The 21,673-nt window shown below is 40.4% G+C and overlaps 1 protein-coding gene across 1 annotated transcript; it reads left to right on the top strand.

Moving 5' to 3' along the window:
• Window positions 1–8,345: 8,345 nt before the first annotated feature.
• Window positions 8,346–20,446, top strand: fcgbp (Fc gamma binding protein; the record flags this gene model as incomplete). Its single annotated transcript, XM_079480677.1, has 21 exons — window positions 8,346–9,075; window positions 9,190–9,536; window positions 9,668–10,040; window positions 10,137–10,238; window positions 10,604–10,764; window positions 10,887–11,066; window positions 11,218–11,788; window positions 12,226–12,491; window positions 12,583–12,918; window positions 13,046–13,628; window positions 13,885–14,084; window positions 14,128–14,152; window positions 14,557–14,858; window positions 15,084–15,660; window positions 16,003–16,601; window positions 16,788–17,352; window positions 17,478–18,076; window positions 18,541–19,105; window positions 19,239–19,438; window positions 19,669–20,049; window positions 20,159–20,446. 21 exons carry the CDS (start codon window positions 8,346–8,348, stop codon window positions 20,444–20,446), a joined length of 7,950 nt encoding a protein of 2,649 aa, XP_079336803.1.
• Between the last annotated feature and the right edge of the window lie 1,227 nt (window positions 20,447–21,673).

Here is a 21,673-nt window from a genome sequence, read left to right as displayed (position 1 = left end):
TGGGCTACTTGTTTGCTCTTCATGGCTGTTAACAAACAAGGTAAGGAATGAATCAATCACATATAATCCACCTGAAGTCAAGGAACAATTGTCTTGTCCTTCAAATCTGAAATCAAGCCTCGACTTGCCCAGCCAACTCCCATAAGAACATATGCATGGACACAATGGCTCGAACAAAATACTTTTGTAGAATCAGATCTGCTGTCGTCAATGGAATTAAATAGTTTGCCAGTAACTTACTGTAGATTTACATTTATGTAATTAACTGGCAACAGATTGTTCAAAAATACATTTTCCTTACAGGAAAAAAACTATAAAATAACAGACTTTTATAACAGAGGTTTATGTTGATTTCTGGTTCCTAGAATGCATGAGGCTGTAATTTTATAGTTTTGTTCTGTAAAGATAAAGACTTGTTAATGTTTAAAATAATGTATCTTTGAACAAACTGTTACCAATAAATTAGATAAATATACATCTACAGTAAGTTATTGACAACTAGCTGCATAACTGCAGCAAAAACGTTAAAGGTGCATATTAGCAAGGGTGTCATGGTATTAAAAGGACATCTTGCCAATTAATAGAAATTCTCAGATTATCAGGTCACCCTTATGGTGATTTTTGAAAATGTGATGAATATCCCGACTATTACACTATTTAGTGAAATGAAAGGGATCAAAGTAAAGACGTCCATAAAATCCATTTCGACAAGATTAACACAAAAGTGTTATGCAATATTTAAAGAATTAAGTTAAAATTGTGGCTGATTTTTTAGGGTCAGGTCAGCTGTGTACCTGGTTCCTAGATGGCGTAATAGTCTGTCCTCATGAGTATCAGTCATGCATCTGACTCACTCAGGTTTCCCTGCCCAAATAGGAGCCTCATCGAAGACCTGCAGGCAAAGGTGTTTACTCCATAGCTGCCGAAAGTCTACGGTGCCAAAATATCACTTACCCAGAGGGCTTCACCTGGGCCAATTCTAACGGATCATTCAGCTGAAGTCAGCAAAGGTACTACTGGTTCTTCTGGCTTTCCTACAGCTGCTGAAACTCCAAGGCAGAAAACCAGTTATGGTAGGCCTGCGCTCGTTTTGAAAGGTGGATTTATAAAAATCATTGTTATTTATTCACTCCTGTACACATGACTTCAGCCCGGCTGAGTCACAGGTGATCTGATAAACTGTTAGTTTGAAAAGGTACTTGGCACGGGCCAACGCGTCTAAGAAAGCCACGCAAAGCCTCTAACCAAGACATAAACACTCAGGAATGTTTTGACAAGAGTAATCAAGTGGCTTTCTGTCAATGTTCTGCCAAACAAATCTATCTAAATATCACTTTTTTGTCCAGTGTGTATAATCTTTAGGACGATCTATTGATAGAAATGCAATATAATATACATGAGGTGTATAAAGACCTTACACAATGAAGCGTTGAACCTTAGAATGAGCTATTTCTATTCACATAATGTCCATGTTGTTTCCACAGTAGCCCTAAACTGACAAACTGCTCTACAGAGCGTATTTCTTCATTTTTGTATCTCCTTTGGCAAAGAAGCAAAAACAACATCTTAGACGACATCTTAGTCCTGCCGCCTTGAATGGGAGGGGGATGTGTGGAGTGAGCCATTGGTTGCAATTCGCAACCTCACGATTTCATATATAGTGAACCGATCAATGTAAACTTAAAAAATGTATCTGTCTGTTATACATTATTATTTCAGTTGCTGAACCTTAAATGGATAGCTCACCCGAAAGTGATTTTTTTGACAATGTTGGGTCTACCCCATTGACTACCATTGTAAAGAACAAAAACCCTTTTGAAACAGGAAGTTAGAAAAAGACATGAGACGGTATATTTAAGAGCATGTCTTTTTAAAATAAACAATAACATTTAGTTGGTTTTAGGTGGAGAGTCATTCTAGGGAGAATTACACTTATTTGAAGGAGATTTAGATGTGTCCCTACTGTACATCTAAGATGTCTCATCAGTACTTTTGCTCTGTTTTCCCAGAAGACAATTAACTTAGATGGCTCATAAGGACAATTACAGAGGTTTGTACAAATGTTTTAGTCATTGACCAGCTCATTTCCCTACTTCTTTTATTGGCTAGAATAAAGGCAAAAGTAGGCTACAGCCGGGATATTCTAAGAACAACGATTTAGAAATGTGTTTATAGAGATAAAAACTATTTACAATCTATTGCCAGAACACCAGAATTATTGAATATGGGCAAAGGGGTGTTGTCTAGATACATCTTTGCACGAACAGATATTTGTTTGTGTGTTTGTGTGCCATTGGAGCGTGAAAGGGACGTGGGCAACACGTTTCAAATTGCAATATTTGCAGCACAAGCATGTTCCAAAAAAATCGGCTTAGGACAAGTTGTATGTTCAAGCACAAAGAACCATCACAGGGTCGGTATCTTTGCAATCTGAGATGAAAACAGGTCAAGGATTTCCATGATGCTCGAGTAAGCCTTGGGTGATCTGCTCAGGTAGATGCACTGACATTCAGAAATTAAAACACCTCATTACACAATTGCTTCACGGTAAGAAAGATGAGTATGAACAACAGCTCGAAGGGGTTTCAAGGATGGTTCGAGGAGCAAAAAGGCTCATGTGAAAGAAACACACATACATTTGTTAGTAGTACTAACTGGTATTAAATGAATGTATGCTGTTTGTTAATAAGAATTTGTTTAAAACAAAACGGCCTATTGTTCTTTATCATTGTTGCGGCTGTCATCATTTGTATATGAACATGATCAGGCCGGTTTGTGCATATGGTATGGCTGGTGTAGGCTTACATTACAAAGGAAAACTTTGTTACGTTGTATCTTTTAACACCTGTTCTAACCAGCTGAATGGCCACAGGAAGCTGACTAAAATCAGATGATCCATACACCCTCAACCTCTATGATGTAACTTGCACAATGTAAAAGTTTCCATCCATAAACAATTACGTAATATGAATTCCTTTTGATGTAACATCTGTGTGATGGATCTGTGTCACGCCATGTGATGGATCTCTCTGGGACCACAGGACAAAGCTGATTGGCTGATCGTGCCACAAGAATGTCCACATCCCTGAGTTTTCCACTAACAATAGGTTACAACGTTTTGCCTCAGGCTGGTGATGCCAAAGACAACAAACAGGAAAATTAAAGGTCCACGTCACGGTTATGAGCTCTGCAAAACATCACGCACCGTGGAAACATCTATTCTAATGTCATGACATTTTTGTCCGATTTATATTGTCCTTGCAAATTTAGAACGAAGGGTAATTGAAATATATGTGTATGCTCTCTCTTGCCTCACACATAAAAATCTTTGGCTTCCCACAGCGTAATAGGATTTTAAGCAGAGGTTGCACCACACTTTTTATTAGATTGATCAAGATGTAGAAAGTTCTGGAAGCACTTATATGCAATCCAAGCAGGTGCATTGCAGTGACTGACTCTTCAATTCATTTAAGGCATTTCCCCCGACATCAGTTTAGCCAAGTCATGATCTGCCAGGTGCTGCAGACCTGAACGCCCAGCTGTCAGTGTGCATGTGTAAATCACAGACAGAAGACACAGAAGCTTTTGTGATAAGAGCTTTGTTCTTGAAGGAATCTTAATCGTAATGACCCCCCTCGTATTTTAAACACGAATATCAATTATGAATTCCATCATCACATTAGAAATTCGCTTTGTGTATATTGGCTTATTTTAATATTCAATTTGCTGTTATTTTTAAGTGAAAACTTGACATTGAGTGTGAGATGTGAGAGGGAATCAACTTCTTCAGCAAGGTGCTACTGTGACCTGTGGTCTCAGTGGGAACTAATGTAAAAGTTGGAATGGCCTAAAAAACACTTTTTAAACAAGGTATACATACCGCAAACGTTACAATATAACACATTATATGTTTACTTTATAATATGATTACGTAGATTCATGCAGCAGGTCTTGTCAAACTACCAATGAATGAAACAGTTGGTCAATTCACACATACTCTAGTGCTATTGTAAGTTCATGATAGTTCATAATGTAGTAAATAATGATACAATATACAAAGTTCAAATGTTAATTCAGTATGATAGCCTATGTATATACAGTACTATATGCTATATGTATAATAAATGAAAATATAATGTCTTGGCAGCCATCTCTGTGACTCCGCAACTACAGGCCTTTCGTGTTTCCACAAGGCAGCTTTCCGTTCTCTATATGGAAGGCAATGTCATCTATCTTAATTTGGCCAGTTTTGCAGCAGGCCATTCTGCTGCATGAGGTGGCAGGGATTTTTCTTTATTCATGCTCTCCACAGCAAATTTGCAAATGCATTAATTGTGCCATATTGAGCTACTCATACATGGCATGTTGCCAAGTGAAACTATAAGAGGAAGCAAGTATGGATGCAAGTTAATATTGATGACACTTTGTAGAGGAAGTGAAGCTGAGTTTTGGGCTATTTATATGCAGATGTGAGCTCTTGCAGGTTTCGGAAATGGATTCTTAATGCACAGTCATCATTGACTGACAAGTATTTAGATGAGCACTTTCATTCTGGCACATGTTTGTGCACAGAGCAGCACATAAACGCTCGATGGTTTCATATTATCATCAATAGATGGCAGCATTGCACCACGTCTTGTGCATTCCTTCACCTTTCCAATAATCCTCGCATTTTCGTATTTATTCCGCAATGTTTTAAACATATCGAAACAAATAAGTAGACCAAATCATGTGTATAAATGATTATTTGTATATTTATCCCTGTAATGAGAGTGCAGTGAAAAGTTTGGTCGCTCAAGCCTGTCAGATGCTTAATAAATTTTTCTTTAACAGTAAACACGTAAATTATGTGACCATATTGTCTATATATTGTTTCTATTTTTGATTTTTGGAAAGTTGAGTGTTGCACATTTTCCCTTTCATATTCATTCTACCGAATCCCCTTGGTATATCTATTCTAATCATCTTCTGTCCAATCAATATTCATTTTCAAATCCAAAAATGGAAAACTAAAAACCTCGAATATTTTCCACAAAATAAAAAAGGAAATGTGTTTTTTTATTATTACCTTACCCAATTTTTACCATGGGGGACAGTAGCATTTTTTAGGAACAGTTGCAAAGGTCACCAACAGGGAGAGCAAAGATGCTGCTAAGCAACTCCAGTCTTTCATGTCCTTTCTACACATTCTATAGAGTTACCATGAACAAAGAGAATATTTCAAAATGTTGCGTGTAAAGTCACTTTGTTAATGTTAATGAATGTGCACTTAGTTGTTATTTGATGGCCTTGTTTGATAATGAAACTGTTTTTGAATGTGGAGAACATGTACTGTAGCACATGGTTGAAAATATAGCCTTTAAATATGTTCATTATTTCATTTTCTCATTTTGACAAAATATAGAAAAATGTTACAATGTTTTTTTTTTTAAAACAGATTTCCTTTTTTATTTTATGAAATAAATAAATAAATAGTTTTTGTTTTGCAAACGAATATTGAATGGACGGAAGATACCCTGATTTATAGTCTTTAATGTGTTTGACTTCACAGTGGAAATGCCAATTTAGGTATGACATCAAAGTAGTGTGAGAGCTTATTTGAAAGCATTCAGAATTTTCTCCTCTGGGGCACTTTGATGTCACACAATGATTGACATGCGCAGCATCGCACAACACACGTTCAACACCCTTTTTGGACTCGAGGATAGAAAACCAAATGTATGTACGATTTTATAATGTATTTTGCAACTATAATAATTTGTGCTACCAGCTGACACAATAGACCACTGTTCTGAAACTGCTTTCGTTTAATTTATCTTAATTGAAGACAGTTTCCTTAACAGTACAGGTTCTGCAGCCATTGGATGTTTGTAGGATGGCTCAAAAGAAAAGCATTTTCCCTGTAGGGTTGTTGTTGCTTGATGCAGAAGTGGGAATCAAGCACATATCTTGAGTTAAAACACTGGAAATCTGGTTAGTAAAATGACAACAAATAGATTTGCATTATCCACAATTTTAATAAAGTAAATTGTCAAATATGTTACTTCATCTTTGGTAGTGAAGTTTCCTTTTTTATCTCATTTAACTGGAGAAGGTCATTGCAGTTTTGCCAAGAATCGTTTAACATAGGGCCTACCCCTGTGAAGGGCAGAGAGATATACAATTTAAAAGCTAAATTTCACTTTAGTCTGAGCAGCATTCATAAAGTAGTGAATTCCCTTGAGTTATCTAAGATTGTTGATTGAATTACATTGGATACGTTTTAAAACATAATTTGCTGATTTCTAAAATAGTCGAAGTGGGATGTCTTTGTAATATTTCACAGGGTTTTGAAAATATATTTATTTTAGGTATTTTTAGGTCTATTGGTAAATGAATCACAGTGGGGAGATATAGACAGTCCCTCAGGCAAATTGCACCCTGCTATTACTAACCCCTTTACTTGTGTCTTCAGTTGGGCGGTCTTAGACAAGTGATACCACGAACTGACGTAGATGTGTGGGGGTGTGGCTACACGAGGTGTTTCAGGTAGGTCTTGCGTGAGCATTCGCTTTTATATGGAATGCATCTTTTGTTCCGATACTTACATTTTTGCAATTGAATGTGTCTAATACATGCATGGGCAACTTTTAACACACCAAAGACACAGACAAACACGTATTCGCGCCATATGACCCCTTTATATTCGCGCCAATTCTCTTCCCTTTCCTTCTTTAAAAAAATAAAAATAAAAATAAAAACGTACTAACCTCACTATTCTTAGCGTTGTATACTCTGCAAGGCTTTAATGGACTTGTTTTGATGCACTTAAGTATTTTGTTGCCTATGTTGTTATAACTGCTTCCAATGTTTCCTCGTCTGTAAGTCGCTTTGAATAAAAGCGTCCGCTAAATGACTAAATGTAAAAATGTAAATGTAAAACTCTGGACCTATATTATTCAATGCACTGTTCACTTTATTGTCATTTCCTCCACCTGTTACAGTATCTTTTTCTATTATAGGATGTTTGTCTTTTTCTTTCACCATCCATCTCTGCTGCAACAGCTCTGGGAATATCTCCATATCGTTTCATGTTCGCATATTGACGTAGCAAATTGTGTGCTCTGATAATGCAGATAATTTATGTTCAAATGTGTATGGTTTAATCTTTTTTAAACGTGTTCCTTTTCTCAGAAATGATATCCATCTCTATTTTTGAACACCATTCATAAATGTCTCATGGGAGAAAATTAATCCTTTTTTTAATGTTTAAATAGAACACCTCCCCAGGTTCTGAATTTAAAATTGGCAATGCTCTGATTGGTTTTGGGTGTATACTGGGATGTACTTGATTTTATCAGGATGGTTAGGTAAGAACTATATATAGCTACGTACATCATTATTTCCATGTAAGCCGCAATTAATAATTGAAAAAGTTCTCTCGCTGGTGTCACTTGACAAACAAAATGTGATTTTTATGCATTATTCAATCAGTTTTGGGGATATATTATATTATGTGGAGGACACTTTGACTAAAGTAGTTTATAAAGTGGATTTTTATGTAATTTGTTTTTACTTCTCCAGACCGTCTAAGATTAATTTGCATTATGGAAACTAAACTTTTTCAGTTATGTTTTATTACCTTACTTTATTGGGGTAAGTTTATAGTTTGAAGTATAATTTAATGTATTATATGAATTGTAATACTGTAGATGTTTCAATGTGAAAAGCATATAACAAGTTTTTCTAATTTCCATGTAACGCGTTTCAAAATTATGTTTTCTATTTTAAATGAAAGGTTTAAGAAGTCCTCAAAATGATTCATGACGTCTCTTTCTTGTATTCATTCTCTATCAAAAGGTAGTTGCGAAGCTCGACCTGCAGGACGGGAGTTTGCCGCTGCTTTCATGCAAAACTACCTAGCTGGTCATGAACAACCGCTCTTTCAACTTTATATCAGCTCGCTGCATTCCAGTTGCTGGATGAAGGTCAATGTCCCCGGTCTTCATTTTTCCATCGAGCACCAACTGGCTGCAGGTCAGGGCATCACTGTAACTCTCCCAAATGAGGTTGAGCTGTATGGCAGCAAGAAGTCACGTAATACCGCCCTTATTCAGGCATCTGATGATGTAACCGTGACCTCGCTAAACTCAAAGCTGTACACTGCAGATACTTCCTTGCTTTATCCTATGAGCGAGTGGGGTACGGAATATTTCATTTTCACTCCAAGCAATTCTCCTCCATCGATGCTGAAGGAATTTGTGCTCGTCAATGGTAAAGAACAGAACATTGTAGACGTGTTTCTACACGCAGCAGTTAGATTTGAAGGACGTTTGTATGGTGTTGGCAGTAAACTTGTTGTGATGATGCAACCCTACGAGAATGCTCAAATTCAAAGCCAAGGAGACCTGACAGGAACCCGAGTGTCTTCACAGAGTCCCGTCGCTGTGTATTCGGGTCATATGTGCACTTGGCGCTTTTCTAAGTGCAATCATGTTTTTGAGCAACTGTTGCCAGTGCAGAGCTGGGGAACTCAATTCCTGGTGGCTCCATTGAATGTTCAGAGCCAGTTTGACACTGTGTATATACAGGCATCACAGTCAACCAAAATAACGCTTCAATCTGGCCGTTTCACATCAACTGACAATTTACAGCGGGGTCTTATACTGGAGTATAAAGTCCAGTTTCCAGAGGGTCTTCACATCATTGCTGACAAGGGAATTCAGGTTATTTTTCTGTTTAATGGAGTGCGAACATCTCGGGGGCAGCTGTATGACCCTTTTTTGATCAATCTGCTGCCCAACAACCAATTCTGTTCCTCATACGCACTGGAAGGCTTAGCTGGTTTTGACAATAAAGCCATTCTGATTGTTTTGACTAATGAGCAAGCAGGGATAAATTTTGATAGCTTGAATTTACCTAGAAACACTCAGTGGAGAGTATTCAAAGGTAGCGAGTATTCCTGGACTGAACTTGTTTACCAGCCTGGGGCAGGCAGGCACATTGTAACTCATCCGAGTGCTTCCTTTGTTATGTACAGTGTGGGGATAGGGCAAGTAAATGGCTATGGATCTGCAGCCCCATGTATTGAACCAGGTATGTTACAATTGGACATTTACTGCTGTAAAAAGAGACCAGAGATGTGTTGAGTTGCTTTACTGTGCTTTATGCTACACATGTTTATGATTATCTTGATTGCTTTGTTTGTAGAAGTTTTGCCAATGCCTCGCTCTTGCTTTGGCATGACCTGTAGTTTGGACGAAGATTGTCAGATGAATGGTTCTCACCCCATCTGTGTAAAGAAGCCAGTCGGCACCTGCTGGGCTATGGGTGAACCTCATTACCACACATTTGACAGACGCTATTTTGACCTCGTGGGCACATGCACCTATGTCCTTGTGAAAAACTGTGAGGCAAATGGCAGTCTACCTGCTTTTGAGGTCCTGGCTAAACATGAAAACCTTGGCAGCACAAAAGTCTCCCATGTGGCACGTGTTACCGTGAACATTGGTGGCATCACCATTAGTGCTATGAGTGCAGAGCCTGGGAAAGTCATGGTAAATCCTAATGTTTTGTAGAAAACGTTGACAAAACCGTAGTATTAATGATTAGAAGAATGTTTTAGTTATGTCTCAGTACTTAATCTCATGAATGCAATATTGCTTGTACAATAATATGATTTGTGCAGGTTGACCAGAGTATGTGGAACCTTCCGGTTTTTCTTGATGACGCCGGAGTATCTGTCTTCCAATCTGGTCAATTCATCACCATCCTCTTATCTTTTGGACTGAGTGTTCAATATGCCTGGAACCACTATCTCGTGATCACCCTGCCCACTACGTTCATTAATAAAGTTTGTGGCCTCTGTGGAAACTTCAATGGTGATCCTAATGATGACTTTGCCATGCCTTCAAGCACCCAGGCTCACAATGTGACAGAGCTTGGCCGTAGTTGGAAGGTTCCCAACCTAGCATTGGATGAGGGCTGTACAGATCATTGTGGGGGTCATTGCTATGGCTGTGATGCTCAATCACCTAGACTATGGCAGAAGGAAGAGCACTGTGGGCTCTTAATTTTGGAGCCATTCATTCAGTGCCATTCTATTATTGACCCAAGTGTTTATATTCAGAACTGTCTGTATGATGTCTGTATGACAGATGGGCACAGATACTACCTATGTAAGGCCTTAGAGGTCTATGCAGATGCTTGCCAACGTGTTGGAGTACAGCTAACAAACTGGAGAGAAGCAGCCAATTGTCGTGAGTAATAACTCTTTCTTTTCGTAATTTAATAAGAGTTAGAAAATTAACATCTACAAAACAAATATGGGTGCCATGTTCATGACGTCTGTTTCTTCAATTGTGTTCAGCTTACAGATGCCCTGAGAATAGTCATTATGAATTGTGTGGTAGTGCCTGCCCTTTGACATGCTATAGCCTTGGTTGCCCTGCAAACTGCACTTTGACCTGTGTTGAAACATGTGTTTGTGACCGTGGTTTTGTTCTGAGTGGAACCAAGTGTGTCCCCTCAACACATTGTGGCTGTTTGTACAATGGACATTACACATCTGCTGGGGAGACTTTCTGGGTGGATGATGCTTGCCAGCGACATTGTCGTTGCTCAGAAGGTGGAAATCTAGAGTGTGAAGAAGTAGGTTGTAGGGCAGGGCAGCATTGCCAGGTGGTAAATGGCATTAGGGACTGTTATCCAATCTCTGAAAGCACGTGCATGGCAATGGGTGACCCCCATTACTACACCTTTGATAGGAGAAGCTTTGACTTCCAGGTAGGTACAAATCAACTGTCTGGATGTAAAAATCTCATCCTTTAGTGAATTTTTTTTTGTAGTGGCTGAATAGATAGTTTTGAAAGAAACAGTCAACCTTATCATTGATATTCTTTCTACAGGGCAACTGTGTGTATCAGTTAGTCGGGTTATGTACCACATATCCTGGATTGGTGCCTTTTGATATTCTGGTGCAGAATGACTTTCGGGGAAGCACAATGGTGTCGCTCACTAAGCTACTGGAGATTAAAGTGTATAATATTAGCATTGTTATCGACAAAGACTACTATGGTTATGTTACCGTAAGTTCTAATGTTGCTTTTGATACAATAGTTATCAGTGATTTACCCATTGTGTTGTTACAACAAGCACACGATTTAAGTGGAAAAGTTGATTTTCTTGAATAAAATGTATTTAAAGGACAGTACATTTACCATTGTCTTTGTTTCATAGGTTAATGGTGAATTGCTAAACCTTCCACTCCATTTGATCAAGGGGCAGGTGTCTGTTTTCAAGAGTGGTTGGTCTGCTGTTATTCAAACCTCTTTTGGCCTCAAAGTGACCTTTGACTGGAACAGCATGGCAACAGTTACCCTCCCCAGCACTTATAGGGGTGCCGTATGTGGTCTTTGTGGGAACTACAATGGAAATCCAGAAGATGATCTAACTCTTAAAGAAACAACATTACCTGCCTCAGGTCCAGAAGAGTTTGGTGCCAGTTGGTATGTGTCAGAAATCCCAGGTTGTGTCCATGGCTGCACAGGTATTTGCGCAATTTGTGACGCCAACACAAAAAGGCTATATGAGACATCTGAGTTCTGTGGATTGTTGCATGATCCACAGGGGCCTTTTACCAACTGCCATGCTACATTAGACCCTGCCATGTATTTTGAGAATTGTGTTTTTGATGTCTGCTTGTATAATGGAAGGAGAGATGTATTATGCCAGGCTATAATGGCATATGTATCCGCTTGTCAGGCTCTGGGAATATCCATTGGTCCATGGAGAACTTCTCAGTTCTGTGGTAAGTGAAACCTAGTGCCATTGTGTCTAACCTTTTAGCAAAATTGTGTGTGGGTAGCATTGTTGTTCATTCACTAAAGAATGTAAAGCAAAATCTCAGAGTAAAGACACAGTATACTCTCAAGATATAATCTCTACTGATGTCAACAAAGACCTTAGAAAATACCTGTATAAGGCGGAGTACAAAAACAAAGATACTGTGCATAGGAGGGTGTGTTAGAACATTCTGCCAAAGGGTATTGGGTTCTAATCTATGCATGCAAGATTACATATCATATGTTCAATCAATAACAACAAGAAAGCATTGACATTGTGGTATTTCTAATGGCCATTGTGTAACCAAATTATAGCATTTGTACTGATACCAAGCAGCAATTGCTCTTCAGTTACTATCTCACTTAGGATATTCCACCAGTCACATTTCTCTCTCCTCTTCAGGTGTTCAGTGTCCTATCCACAGCCACTATGAACTTTGTGGTTCTGCTTGTGAAGTTACCTGCCTGAATTTAGCCCCTCCCACCGGCTGTCATAGTTTCTGTAAGGAAAGCTGCGTTTGTGATGAAGGCTACATTTTGAGTGGCCATCGGTGTGTTCCCCTGTCTCAATGTGGATGTCTCTATGACAACCGGTACTATTCTTTTGAACAGGTGTTTTATCCTGGCAAGGGCTGTGAACAGGAGTGCAGGTGTGGGCAATATGGTCAGGTAGATAACTCATAAAAAATGTGCCATATGACAATTCCCTATTCTGAAATCCCCAAATAATTGCAATAATGTACTTTCTTTGTTTAAACAGGTGGTTTGTAATGAACTCTCCTGTGGGCCAAGTGAAAAGTGTGAGTTGGTAAACGGTGTTCGCAAGTGCCAGCCAATCGGGGAAGCTCTTTGTTTAGCTTCTGGTGACCCACACTATATGACCTACGACAGACTTTACTATGATTTCCAGGGTGTCTGTACCTATGTTTTGTCCCAAGCCTGTGGTCTGGAATCTACTAACCTACCCCCATTCTCCATCCACGTGGAGAATGAGAGATGGCCCTATACAAACAGCAAACTCTCTGTAACCAAGCAGGTGGCCATGATAATCTATGGGAACACAATAATCTTGAAAAAACACATGCCCCAGATCTTGGTAAGAGATATTTTATATTTTTTCCTCCATTTGTTGTATAATGCCTACTATCTAGAATATCATCAACCTGTTGAATTGCTGTCAATGTATGTGCAACTCTAACATGACATTATTTCCATACATGTAGGTCAATGGGGTGTTGACTAACCTCCCATACAGTTCCAATAGTTTAAATGGCACCTTGGTTCAGGTTTATAAAGATGGAGGGAACTATGTAATAAAGACTGACTTCGGACTCCAGGTGACCTACGACCTTTATTACTACGTCACTGTTACCATCCCTGGCAACTACCGCAGCAAGACTTGTGGATTGTGCGGCAATTTTGATGGAATTCCTTCAAATGACTTCCGTCTTCCAGATGGGAGTGATACACGTGATGTGAATGAATTCGGAAGTGCCTGGAAAGTGGACATCAGTGGAGTGGTGTGTGAGGATGGATGTGAAGAAAACAAATGCCTGGTGTGTGATTCCAAACTGAGAGCAATCTATGAGCAGCGTCCATACTGTGGAGTTCTGGTTGATCCCAATGGACCGTTTGCTCGCTGCCATTCTGTGATAAACCCATCAGTTTACCTAAACAACTGTGTCTTTGATACATGCGCATCTGACTGGAGCAGACAGGTGGTTTGCGAGAGTGTGGGAAGTTATGCACAGAGTTGTCTCTCAGCAGGTGTTGAAATTGACAGATGGAGGACAGACTCATTCTGTCGTAAGTTTTCTTTCTGATGTATTTTTTTATTTTACCGTGAATATCATTGTATATAGTACAATGTGTTCTAAGTGTCTCATTTGTAATAATATGAATGGATAGGACACTTTGTTAATCTTACTATACATGAAGGTGTGGATTTGATTAATAGTTTAAATAATACAGCACTTAGTACTCTTAGTATGAGTGTCTGCTGCTTTAACACTGTAATTCTCCTCCAACCGTATACATATTTTTTCTTTGTTCATTGTTTCAGCAATGGCGTGTCCAGCTAACAGCCACTATGAGCTGTGTGAAGACGCCTACGCCGCTGCCTGCCCAGGTCTTACTTCGATAGTTCAGTGTCCTAAAACCTGTACAGAGGGTTGCACCTGTGATCTTGATTATCTTTTCAATGGCCAGCAGTGTGTCCAACACCAGCAATGTGGGTGCTATGGGGAAGGACACACTTATAAGGTGGAGTTATGGTTTTGAGTTTATTTTATTTTATTCATTCTAGTGTAAATTCTCCCTTGAGCTTAATGGTAAAGCATTGTGTTAGCAGTGTAAGGTTCATGGGTTTGGTTCTTATTTAACACACATATAAAAATGTAATCGGAATGGATAAAAATGCATGCCAAATGAATATATAGTATTTTCCTTCAGGCTGGGGAGGTGGTTTACTTAAACCAGTGTCAGAAAAGGTGTAAATGTGATCCAGGACAAGGACTTACCTGTGACAGTCACACCTGTGCAAACGGCACACATTGTTTACTTAGGGATGGAGTGACCGCATGCTATCACCAGGGTCTAGAGAATTTTCTTTTATTCTCCTTTTTATCTCTTTTATGAATGTTTTTCTGTATATTTATATAACATACAGAAGCACAGTCACAGTGTTGTGTGAAATTTAGCTTGGTGTGTCTATTGACATTGTTTCTCCTCGCAGATCCATGTGAGGACATTCTGTGTCGTGAGAAAGAGACATGTCGCATTGAGCAAGGCAAAGCTGTGTGCGTGCCCCTGTACAATGCCACCTGCTGGGCATGGGGTGATTCACATTATCATAGCTTCGATGGCTATGACTATGACTTCCAAGGCATCTGCAAATACATTTTGTCCCAGACCTGTGGTAATATAAGTGGCCTGGTGCCCTTCTCCATAACCCAGAGAAATGAATATCATGGCAGTCGAACTATGTCTTATGAGAGAGAAGTGGAAGTTTTTATATATGGCAAGACTTTCACTATGGTCAGACACCAGACGGGGCAAATTATGGTAATGAGTAACTTCAAATAATATTACCAGAATTTTCTATGTAGTTTTGATATTAGTCTCTGCCACAGTTAGTCTTTCTGTAAATCCAACCTGATTTAGAAGTGAACGGCTACATGGTGTTTCTCATTAATTTTGTAGATATCCTGAACACTGATTTATAAACTTGATCATGTTAAAGACTAATGTTTGCTCTTTCAGGTTGATGGGTTGTTGTCGTATCTTCCTCTTGACCTTCACAGTGGACGATTGGTGGTACGTCACAGTGGCACTGCAGTTGTTTTGGTAACTGATTTTGGTTTGCGAATGCATTACAAATGGGACTCCGAGGTTTACCTGCAGCTGCCTAGTAGCTACTATGGTGCCGTGTGTGGACTGTGTGGCAATTTCAACGGTAATTCTGCAGATGAGCTGATCAACCCTACTGGAAACCTCCTGCCAAGCGTGTCCCAGTGGGCAAATAGCTGGAGAGCTGAAAACTCCGGGTTCATGTCTGACTGTCAAGATCGCTGTGAAACCGACTGCCCTGTGTGTCCTTCTGACCAGCAAGCACAATATGAAACACAAGCCTTGTGTGGTGCCCTGACAACAGCTCAGAGTGTTTTTGTGGCATGTCACTCTAAAGTAAATCCACAGGTGTTCCAGCACGGCTGTGTGTATGATATGTGCTTGAATCATGGAGACCGAGGAATTCTCTGTCAGACTTTGGAGTCCTACATCAATCATTGTCGCCTGGAGGGCGTCATCATTACAGATTGGAGAAAAGAATTCAACTGCTGTATGTTTACTGAAGCATTTTTATATTCGTAATACTGTCATATATTTAATACTCCAAATAGGCTTATTAAGCCTCCATAATATATCCAATATTTTTGGTGTGCCTTTAATGCATTAATGCATAACTTTAGAAATCAGATGAAAGAGACAGTATGTTGCTATTCAAGCATTACTAGAGTATAAAGATTTTATTTCATATCCAATAATGCTGGAATATAGAGTGTATATATATTTTTTTGGAGTGAAAAATGTTCTGTTCATCATATGCTCCTAATTCATAATGTCATAATTTGATATATGATTGAAGAATTTTACCCATAAATGCCTCTTTCATCTTTAACAGCCATGAACTGCCAGCCAAACAGTCATTATACGGCCTGTTCTTCTCCTTGTCCTGTAACATGCCCACACACAAATCAACATCCATTTTGCTCAGACACATGTATAGAAGCATGCGTATGTAACAGCGGGTTCATACTGAGTGCTGGAACTTGCGTGCCCGCCGACCAATGCGGCTGCTTCTTCGAGGGCACCTACTACCAACCAGGGCAGATTTTCTGGGTGGATGAGGGTTGTCATCAGCTTTGTGAGTGTGACCGTAGTCTGGGTGTTGTGGTGTGTCGTGATTCTTCCTGTGGCCCCGGTGAGATTTGCTCGGTAGTTAATGGAAGACGAAGCTGCCAGCCAGCGAGCACTGCCTTATGTTTTGCAACAGGAGATCCTCATTACCGCACATTCGACGGACACCATTTTGACTTCCATGGCACCTGCGTGTATCAGTTGGCAGCTTTGTGCGAAGATAAAGAGGGTCTTGTACCTTTTAATGTGACCGTTCAGAACGAACATCGTGGGTACAAGGCAGTGAGCTTCCCAAAGACTGTAAATGTATTTGTGAATGGTTTTAATGTCACAATGACTAGAGAACATCCGTATCAAATACTGGTGAGTTCATATTGCATCTTCCCATATACTCATTCTGTAGCTTGATTATGGTTTAGTGTCATATTTAAAGGGATAGTTCACTCAGTCATCATTTATTCACCCTCATGTCATTCAAAACTCTGTATGTAACTCTTTCTTTTGTGGAGCATGTTTTTGATGTTTTTTAATACGTTTTGTTCCCCTAAGTTTGATGGCCAGCTAGCACAGCTTCCCCTGTTAATACCAAATGAGTTCATGGTTTACCGAAGGGGCAACATTGCGGTTTTGAACACAGACTTTGGTCTCAAGGTGACCTTTGACTGGGGCAGCTCGGCCAGCATCACCATTCCTCTCGATTACAGAGGCACCGTGTGCGGACTTTGTGGAAACTTCAACGGTGTCGTCGAGGATGACCTCACAATGTGCAATGGTATGACGGCGCCAAACGTTTCAAGCCTGGGACAAAGCTGGCAGGTTACTGCAACGCCTGAATGCTCGTCAGCTGGTTGTCATGGCAACGAATGCCCGACCTGCACCGGCACCCAGAGGCAGGTTGCCCTCGATCACTGTGACATCATTATAACCCAGACTGGACCTTTCAGAGAGTGTCACGCCCAGATCGATCCCTCTTCCTTTTTGGAGGATTGCATATTCGACACCTGTTACTTCCAAGGACACCAGAGTGTGTTATGTGATGCTGTGGCTGTGTACTCTTCCGCATGTCAGGGTGAAGGGTTAACTGTTTACCCATGGAGAAACGGCACTTTTTGCCGTGAGTAACTGATTAGTCACTGAACCATTCTTCTCCAAACATCCCAACAATGCCAAATAATTTTTATTTTATTTTGCAATGTACAATATGAATTGTATAATTGGACTCCTGCATCTCCATTTCAGCTCTGTCTTGCCCGACCAACAGCCACTACAACCCATGTGCCCCTGGCTGCACCGAGACCTGCGTTAATCTCTTCCCCGATCACAGCTGTGACAGCCCCTGCACCGAGGCCTGCCAGTGTGATCCCGGATATGTTCTGAGCGGCCAAAATTGCGTGCCACACTCAGAATGCGGCTGCTCCTATAAAGGACGATATTACGAGAAACACCAGACGTTTTACATCAATGAGCAGTGCTCGGAGCTCTGCAGATGTGCAGAAAATGGAACCGTTGAATGCCAGCCATCAGGGTGTGGCACAGGAGAAACCTGCAGTGTGGTGGGAGGAGTATTGGGATGCCACCCGGTTGACTATGGAAGGTGTATGGTCACCGGTGACCCACACTATATGTCTTTTGATGGCAGGTGGTTCGACTTTCAAGGCACATGTGCATATACGGTCGCCAAGGTCTGTGATCAGGCCGGAGGTCGGCTGGTGATTTTTTCAGTGGACACCCAGAACGAGGGGTTTAGAAACTGGGGGGTCTCAGTCATTAAGAACTTAAGTGTGACTGTATACAACTGGACAGTTGGTATCAGGCGTGGCGAAAACTGGAGGGTCTTGGTAAGTTTTCATCTGTGTAATAGAGATGTGGGTTGAAGAAACTCATGTTTAATATCTAAACTTCTAGACTTTTTTCCTTTGTGTATATATATATATACTTATATATATATATATATATATATATATATATATATATATCCGCTTATAGCATCCATGACCATTCATATTGTCTTTTCTATATTTTAAATATTTACTAAAATAATTGCTACCTTACATTTTAAGGTTCAGTCTAATTGTCTTTACATGTCATTTCAACTTACAATTTTCAATTTTGACCAGTTGCTGAAACTTATAAAAATAAGTTGAAATTGATTACCTTACTTTGATGTGCTAAAGTAACGTAAAAACATAACGAAATAACTTTTAAACTGAAATTTACTTAACATTAAAAACCAGGGCAGATTTTGAGTTTTCAATTTCAGGCCTTCCGAATCCTCATATCCACTGCATGTCCTTTTTCACAGGTAAACAATGAGTTTGTCAACCTTCCTGTGTCTCTTTACAATCGTGTCATGATTAACCAAGTTGGTTTTAGCGTCATGCTTCAAACCGATTTCGGCTTGAAAGTCATATATGACACCAGTTACCATGCAGAAGTCCATGTCCCCTCGAGCTATCAAGGCAGCATGTGTGGCCTGTGTGGCAACTACAACAGCAACCCAGCTGATGACTTCCTGTTCCCTAACGGTACCCAGAGCGCCAGTATAGATGCTTTTGGGCAGGCGTGGGCAGTGGCATTATCAGGTGACCGGTGCGGAAGTTGTGATGGCCACTGCCAGCAGTGTGATCAGCTGAATGCAAAGGTTTTCCAAGAAACCAATGCCTGTGGCCTTATGGCAAGGTCTACAGGTCCATTCAGTGCATGTCACGGTCGTGTGAACCCCAAGGAGTATGTGCATAACTGTGCATTTGACATGTGCGTTGTGGATGGAGATAGAGATATACTGTGTCAACATCTTCAGACTTACGCTACTGTCTGCCAACAAGCGGGAGTACAGATCATGCCGTGGAGAAATGAGTCTTTTTGTTGTGAGTTAATATTTATAACCACCTTACAGCGTAAATTGTATATTGCTGTAGCTTTAATGATTTTTTTCTAGCTTAAAGATTTCTCATGACCTAAAATATGGGAATTAAACTGCATATGTGATCTTTTTTAAAGCACCTGAATGTCCAGCGAACAGTCACTATGCACAGTGCACCAACAACTGCGCCAACACATGTGCCAGTCTGACCTCAACTGGCAGTTGTACAGATATCTGCATGGAAGGCTGCGAATGTGATGAAGGTTTTGTATCAGATGGTGATCAGTGTGTATCTTTGGGTGACTGTGGATGTGTCCAAAATGGCAAATATCTGAGGGTGAGGTGTAATACTTCGCTATAAAGTGTTTTAGTGTAAAAATGAGTCAAGACTTGTTTTTGCATCATAATCAAATGACTGAAAGTAGAAATTGTATTCTTACAGTATATTTTAAGTATGCCTATTTTGTAGAACCGTTAACATTTTATATGCACGTCCAGAGAAAAAAAATAACCTGACGTTATGAGTCATTCTTGGAATTATGGGTAATCTGTGCTCTGTTCACTTAGGTTGGTGAAGTATCAGTGACAGACACCTGTAACACAAGGTGTGTTTGTCACACCGGTGGAGTGCTGGACTGTGTAAACCGAGCCTGTGCCACAGGGGAGATCTGTGATGTTCAGAACGGCACACGAGGTTGTTACCCTGAGTCTGGCCGCTGTGTGTTTGATACTGGTGACCAGTTGCAAATGTTTGATGGTGTGGTGGGGCCGGTGATGAGCCCCGGGGCCTTTCAGATGGCTTTCCTGTGCGATGAAGAATCTCCTGACTGGTTCCGCGTGGTGCTTACTGTGCGAGGATGTGCCACCAGTAATCTTGTTAATGTGACTTTAGTCCACGTCTTTCTACATGGCGTTATCATCACTGTCAACAGTCACCTGCATAGCTGGGTCAGTGGAATATACAATTTTATGTAATATAATATTTTTCCGTGTGGAGATTTATTTCTTGTTGTATTGTCAACTGAAGTTTACATTCACAATGCCTCTTGATAAACAGGTAAATGGAAAGAAGGTGTCATATCCCATCATGCCTCAAGGGGGAGTATTAGTCTGGTACAGAAATGAGTCTGTGGTTGTTGAGAGCAGTGATGTGAGAGTGACTTACTCTCTTGCTAACGGGGTTGTGTTAACCGTAAGCAGAGAGCTGATGGGCAAAGTTTGCGGAGCCTGTGGAAATTTCAATGGAGATGCCTTAGATGACATGACAACTTCTGATGGAAGAAGGTCCTCTATGATGTCTGAGGTTGTATCATCTTGGCAGGCTGAAGACTTCTGTCCATGGTGAGATTTTGATACCTGGTATTGGAAGTGGATGTCCTTATGGTCAAAGACAGCTGACGTATAGAAAAGCTCATAGAAAGCAGAAGAAATGTTAGACTTGATTATAAATCTCAGCCATTATAGGTCTGAATAAGAAATAATTGTGGTCATATGGTAAATGTATTTTAAAACATCATCACATTCTGTCAAATGTAATAACAATGACTAATGTTTTTGTTTTCTTTTGCTCGTATTACAGTGATGCATAACACAGCTGGAAGGAAGGTCTTGCTATAATACAGAGATTTATGGGTAATAGAGGAATTGTAAATTGTATTTAATTGCACAATTAGCTTAAATAATGTCGAAATAATGAACGGAATGATTTCTATATAATAGCCATTTGGTTTTAGTATCATCTTGTGCATGTGCATGACACAATAAAGATAAACTTCTGAAAAACGGTCTTGTTGTTATGAGGAATGGACAGAACCCAAGCGCAGGCAGCGGTTTGCTAAATAATAAATAATAGAGGCGGAATGGGTGGGACAAACTTGGGAACACTATAACTGGGTGGGGACTTAGGAGGAACACCGGACTTGACGGGACCACCGGACTTGACGCCTGGGCGGGGCTGGATACCGACTGCTGGGCAGGACAGGACGGTGCCCCTCTCCTCTGCTTCTTCCTCTTTGACCGGCTCACAGGACGTGTGGCTGTTGTCAACACCCCGAGCTTCAGGGCGAGACCCTCAGGAATGGGGCCCAACGGAGATGGAAAACACGGATGGGTTGAGGTCCTGGGCTCCGGTCACCTCATGACAAACCTGAGCATACCCTTGAAGTCTAGCGGTCTTCGCCTCCTCATCTCCGCTGGCGATAGGGGAACCCTGAGGCAAGGTAGTCCACCAGGTCTGAGTTATCCTGGCGAACGCTGCAGAGGGGACGAGGCTGGCGGGACCTTGCAGCGAACACTGCTGCCTGCTGGGTTCTTCTTGGTCGGTTCATTCTGTTATGAGGAATGGACAGAACCCAAGCGCAGGCAGCGGTTTGCTAAATAATAAAACTTTATTTAAACAAAGACCCTCGATGGGGAAAACATGAACAAAAACAAGACAAGACTGAAAACTAAAACTTCCCACAAGGGGGACAAAACAAACAAGGTAATAAGAATAAATAAACTATAAGTCCACAAACTTGAGTCCAGGGAACAGCAACAAGGTAACTCCAATGGAAAGCAGGGTATCAGGAGA

This window comes from Barbatula barbatula, assembly GCF_947034865.1.
Source record: "Barbatula barbatula genome assembly, chromosome: 19".
Lineage (NCBI taxonomy): Eukaryota > Metazoa > Chordata > Actinopteri > Cypriniformes > Nemacheilidae > Barbatula > Barbatula barbatula.
The sequence above is the reverse complement of the archived record's forward strand: the minus strand, read 5'-3'. Positions and strand labels throughout refer to the sequence as shown.